This window comes from Salvelinus sp. IW2-2015, linkage group LG3 (assembly GCF_002910315.2).
Source record: "Salvelinus sp. IW2-2015 linkage group LG3, ASM291031v2, whole genome shotgun sequence".
Taxonomy (NCBI): Eukaryota; Metazoa; Chordata; class Actinopteri; order Salmoniformes; family Salmonidae; genus Salvelinus; species Salvelinus sp. IW2-2015.
In genome coordinates, this window is record NC_036840.1 from 21,838,153 (window position 1) to 21,843,917 (window position 5,765).

The window sequence follows — 5,765 nt, forward strand, 5'->3', positions numbered from 1 at the left end:
CTTTGTCCCCATGTGCAGTTGCAAATCGTAGTCTGGCTTTTTTATGGCGGTTTTGGAGCAGTGGCTTCTTCCTTGCTGAGCGGCCTTTCAGGTTATGTTGATATAGGACTCGTTTTACTGTGGATATAGATACTTTTGTACCTGTTTCCTCCAGCATCTATACAAGGTCCTTTGCTGTTGTTCTGGGATTGATTTGCCCTTTTCGCACCAAAGTACGTTCATCTTTAGGAGACAGAACGCATCTCCTTCCTGAGCAGTATGACGGCTGCGTGGTCCCATGGTGTTTATACTTGCGTACTATTTTTTGTACAGATAAACGTGCTACCTTCAGGCGCTTGGAAATTAATCACAAGGATGAACCAGATTTGTGGAGGTCTACAAWTTTTTTTTCTGAGGTTTTGGCTGATTTCTTTTGATTTTCCAATGATGTCAAGCAAAAAGAGGCACTGAGTTTGAAGGTAGGCCTTGAAATAGATCCACAGGTACACCTCCAATTGACGTCAATTAGCCTATCAGAAGCTTCTAAAGCCATGACATTTTGGGAATTTTGCAAGCTGTTTAAAGGCACAGTCAATTTAGTGTATGTAAACTTCTGACCCACTGGAATTGTGATACAGTGAAATATTCTGTCTGTAAACAATTGTTGGAAAAATGACTTGTGTCATGCACAAAGTAGATGTCCTAACCGACTTGCCAAAACTATAGTTTGTTAACAAGAAATTTGTGGAGTGGTTGAAAAACGAGTTTTAATGACTCCAACTGTACATGTGTAAATAAAAGTAATGATAAAAAAATAATGATACGATGCACCTTTTATAAAGAAATAAAACAAAGCGCAACTGACATCATTCATGCCATTTCCCCTAAAATAAACTTCAAATGTTCCCCTTTCACCAACCTAGCTCATCATTCCCGCTTCAGGTGATTGATTAGGTATGGCTCCAGCTCTGTCAGGATCTCTAAGAACCGATCTTTGCATTCGGAGCCACATCCTTTTAAGGGCCCATCAAAGAGCTCCCTCATCTTTTTCTGGTTATTTCTTTCAGCTATCATGTCACTGTAGCCATCAGCAGTGATGACTCCACTCTTCAGGAGTCTGTCCAAGATGGGATCGACCTGGCTCACTCTGTCAATCAGGGCTGTCTGGTGGAGGTCCACAAAGTGCTGGTCTGAGGTCAAGATGGGACCCCTGTATTCAGCTATAAAGGAAACTGATACAATTAGTTTGCCTTTACTTATGACCCTTTAACACATTTCTAGGACGCGATTCAATCAATGGCGCAGTATTGGCAAGTGCATTACAGTTTACTTTTAAATGTAGTTTACGATTGAGCCGATATCAGCAGTGTTTACCATGAATGTAAAGGAATGTGCATTGTCTGTAGTGCAGCGTGCAACTCGCCTGAGGAATCCCGGCTTTAAACAATATTTGACATTTATGGTTACTAAGACAATGGATCTTTTCTGACCTTCTTGTATTTCGTGGTTCCATATGGTTTGTTTACGACTTTTACAGCTTAGGTTCAGACTGAAGTCAGAATCTGCGTCTCTTATGAACACCTCAAAGAAGTTTGGTGGGTCAACATGTGCGAGCTCCAATCTCTGAGACAATAGATAGATAGTGTTAGACTAACAGACATTGAAATTAGTAATTCTTCTTGGGGGGGGTTCTGGGAATGTGCAATGTTTTGGATTTCATTAATGTTCTATACAAGTTCAAACCGTACACGAGGGTTAACATCAGAAGGACAGGATGTTGTGAGGTAGAAATCACTAGTCAACCATTGGGACTTCTCTGGTCTTGGTTTTAGGATCCTTGTGGATCCATGACACTTCTCCTGTTTCTCCACTACCTGTAGAACAAGCAAACATATCCATCACTGTGTATTGCACTGTATACTTCCAATTACCATTTGTTCTCAACATTGTTTGACAAGAAAAAGGAAAAACTATAACATGGGTGCTAAGTGTCATAAAAAATCCAAGTCCAGGCACATGTGTGGGTTTGAAAGTTGATAAACCTTTAAATGTGTGGGCTAAGTCATTAAAATACACCATGTCTTGGCTAACGCTTTGATCAGGGTGCCTGATTGTTTTACGTTTGTCTGATCTGGAGTGTTTAGATTTTTTAAAAGTCAATGGAAATTGTTGCTGAGGACCATCCTGGTTGAATAAATACCGTATATGGAAGTAACAATGAGGAAGAGGAACAGAGTTAGCCTTTATAACCTGTGTTAGTGCAGGATCACATGGCATCAGATAAGCATGTAGCGTGAGGTGTGCTGTCCTGGCTCGGTAGATCTGCAAGTCACAGTGCACGGAACACCCTAATGCCTGCAGGATAACACCTCTCAGAGAGAAAGATGGATGGAGAATCTTGACGTGGAAGCGGGTGACCTTATCCACTTGTTCTATGGACACACCACGGTCTTCTACATGAAGAACTCTCACTTTCTGCTTTATAGAGGGATCATAACGATCTCCAACCCCTAAAATGGACAGAAACCAGAACATTTACATTATCAGTTTGAATAAAATGTATTGAGAATTCCCAGGTAAATAAAACAATGTCTTGTCCAGTATAGCTGATATCCTTACGTGCACCAAAACAGAGAAAATGTGGCAGATGCACTTCTTTCAGTTTTCCTTCAATGATTTTGATGTCCAGTAAGGGGCCTCCTTGCCTGTACCCCATGCTTTGTAGCACTGCCCTGTGAGGATCCCAAGAGCTGAAGTGGTACAGAAGTGTGACTTTGCGCTCACATACCCAGCGCAGCCCTGATATTCTGCACTCATAACGTCCTGCGATAGATTCAAGTCTGGAAGAAGGGAATGCAAATTAGGTAARCAAAATATTAAATAAACTGAAATACTGAATCATCTGTTGATCAGGATTTGTTTGTGACAGGTGCTAATTATTGAGGTAGAGGGGAAAGTAAGTCCAAGGTGTTTACCTGTAGATTGAAATCTCATTTTCTGTAGACACTAACGGCTCAAGCGCAATCCAAATTTCTGCGGTCTGTTCAGGATTGAGCCAACCAAATATGGTAAAACCTTCAGATTAATCTTTCAAAAATATTTGGCAATTTTTGTAACAGTTATGAGCCTTGTGTAAAATAAGTAGATTCTTCATAATAATATCAACATTTTGTCCTCTCACCTTAAGATGGCTGCAACTCAAGCATTCCATCAGAGTATCTGAAGTCAAGTCACATAATAAATAATAAGTAAAGGAATTAAATAACCAGACAATGTATGTATCTAACAAGTAAGAGAGCGGTTCTAGGAATGAACCCATCCATGAATAATGAATAAACCATAAAAATCGACCATCCAGATACTTTAAGTACATTATCATTTGATTAGCTGTATTATCATCAAGGACCTCAGCCACCCGAGCCACGGCCTGTTCTCGCCTTCTGGATGGTAGCGGGGTGGTCAGTACAGGTGCATCAAAGCTGAAACGGGGGACTGCCATCTTAAGCTGATAAAACAACTTCTATCTCAAAGCCATCAGACTTTCAAATAGTCCCCACTAGCCGGCCTCCACCCAGTACAGCACCCTGCCCTGAACTTTAGTCGCTGTCACTAGCCAGCTACCACCCCGTTACTCAACCTTGCACCTTAGAGGCTGTTGCCCTATATACAGTGCATTTGGAAAGTATTCAGACCCCTTGACGTTTTCCACATTTTGTTTTGTTACAGCCTTATTCTAATCAATCTACACACGATACCCCATAATGACAAAGCGAAAACAGGTTTTTAAAATGGAAGTAAATTTATACAAAATAAACAGAAATACCTTATTTACATATGTATTCAGGGGCGGGAATATTTCCTGCCGCAGCCATAGTCCGAGCATGTATCGTTTAGACCACTTCTGACACCTTGTTTCATGTAGTTTTATTGAAGAAGCCAACAGTGCATTCGCCAGCGTGTATCAACTTCCATATCTCGCACGCAATGGTATCCGGTCTATAACCTAACAGTTAAGCACCATACCAGCAGGTGGCATCCAATCCTTACACATAACAGTTTCCACTTCACAGTAACAGGACTTACAGTTGACCGGGGCAGCTCTAGCAGGGCAGAAATTTGACAAACTGACTTGTTGGAAAGGTGGCATCCTATGACGGTACAAAGTTGAAAGTCACTGAGCTCTTCAGCAAAGCCATTCTACTGCCAATGTTTGTCTATGGAGATTGCATTGCTGTGTGCTTAATTTTATACACCGGTCAGCAACGAGTGTGGCTGAAATAGCCGAATCCACTAATTTAGATGACATTGCTCATCTAAATATTTCTTTCTTTCTTAATTCAAACATGTATATGTGACCAATAAAATGTGATTTGATTTATCTTCACATTGCTTTAGACACACTTACTTCTGGGAAGTCAATCACCTTTGTGGAAATTAATGTTTATACTAAGTTCWTTACTTGCTTTAATAGTACATCAAATGTACTTTATAAAAGCCCTTTTTACATCAGCATAAAGTGCTTTACAGATTGGGTAGCCTATCTGAAACTCCAAAGAGCAAGCAATGCTGGTGCGGAAGCAAGTTACTTGGCTACAAAAAACTCCCTTCAAGGCAGGAACCTAGGAAGAAAGCAAGGCTCTTCTCTCTGTGCCTGGTGTATTTATTTATGCCCACACTTTTTAAGCACATAGTCACCCTACAATGAAATAGCAAGAGTAGGCCTACCGCACAGAAGGGTATCGGCATAACACTCACCTTGTTGTTTTAATGTGGCCATTTTCTGTCAGATACAGTTTACATGGATAATGACGTCAGCTGCCTGCTTCTGTCTGGTTCAACTGTAATTCACAACAGGACGTCGAGTGCTAGTTTACTTTCTCCAAATGCAGTCTTATTTTGACCTCTCAACCTGTGTTATTTTCTCCCTGTAACATCCACTAAATGTATGTACAATAACAAATAACCCTCTCTCAGAAAAAGAAGAGAATGAAAAATAGAAGACTCTTTCCTGGAAGTGAGAAAGTACGTACCTAGTGAGAAGGCTGGAACGCCCTATCGATGTGAACTGAGCCACAATAGCGATTAGCCACACTAGTGGAATCAACTGTTGGCCTTCAAGATAAAAGTTCCCGCATTGAAACTAATGCAAACCAATACAAATAGTGGAATCACGTCATTTGGACTAGATAATGCTACATATGGTTGGAATGTTGTTATATCAATTCAACAAAAGACAATAATGATCTAATTTGACCCCAAAAAAGCTACATCGCACTGTGGATGTATTAAGACTTCAGGATTGCATTGGGGGCATACTTATATGCACCCGAAAGCCTTACCTATGGATTGTGCACCCATGAAATGGTGTATCATCCTACTCAGTGACACTCACACAGAGGCATCCTGCCCATAGGGTGCATGCCTCTGGTGCAGCTTGTATTTGCCTCTGGTGCAGCTTGCATTCAGAGGTCCCATGTAGAGCTCCCTCATCTGGTCCTGTCTGGGGCTTTCGGRCAGCACTGTAGCCCTCGACAGTGACAGCTCTCTTCGTCAGAAGTTTCTCCAAGATGGGCTTGGCACACTCTCTGGATCAGGGCCACAAAGTGCCAGTCTGAAGTAAAAATGGGACAATGCACAAGCCTAACTACTTTTTCATGTGATGAAATCTTAGTCACAAATTCAATAATTGTATTAACTAAACATATATACACTCCCGGACAGTTTATTAGGTACACCACCCCATTCTCAAAAATGGATAGCTCCTACAAGACAGTGAGTCACGTGGC

At 41.1% G+C, this 5,765-nt stretch overlaps 1 protein-coding gene across 4 annotated transcripts; it reads right to left on the reverse strand.

Moving 5' to 3' along the window:
- Window positions 1–728: 728 nt before the first annotated feature.
- On the reverse strand, window positions 729–5,051 carry LOC111952524 (NACHT, LRR and PYD domains-containing protein 1 homolog). 4 transcript variants are annotated; one of them, XM_023971299.1, is made up of 9 exons: window positions 5,010–5,051; window positions 4,735–4,817; window positions 3,161–3,198; window positions 2,955–3,019; window positions 2,599–2,819; window positions 2,230–2,489; window positions 1,728–1,853; window positions 1,470–1,602; window positions 729–1,199 (listed from the first exon to the last, which is right to left on the reverse strand). In XM_023971299.1, exons 2-9 carry the CDS (start codon window positions 4,754–4,756, stop codon window positions 907–909), a joined length of 1,158 nt encoding a protein of 385 aa, XP_023827067.1. In that variant the 5' UTR covers window positions 4,757–4,817; window positions 5,010–5,051; the 3' UTR covers window positions 729–906. The 4 variants fall into 4 exon arrangements, with proteins under 4 accessions (XP_023827067.1, XP_023827085.1, XP_070291332.1 ...); XM_023971317.1 differs by lacking the exon at window positions 4,735–4,817 and having other exon boundaries at window positions 5,010–5,036; XM_070435231.1 differs by lacking the exon at window positions 5,010–5,051 and having other exon boundaries at window positions 4,735–4,851.
- Window positions 5,052–5,765: the final 714 nt, after the last annotated feature.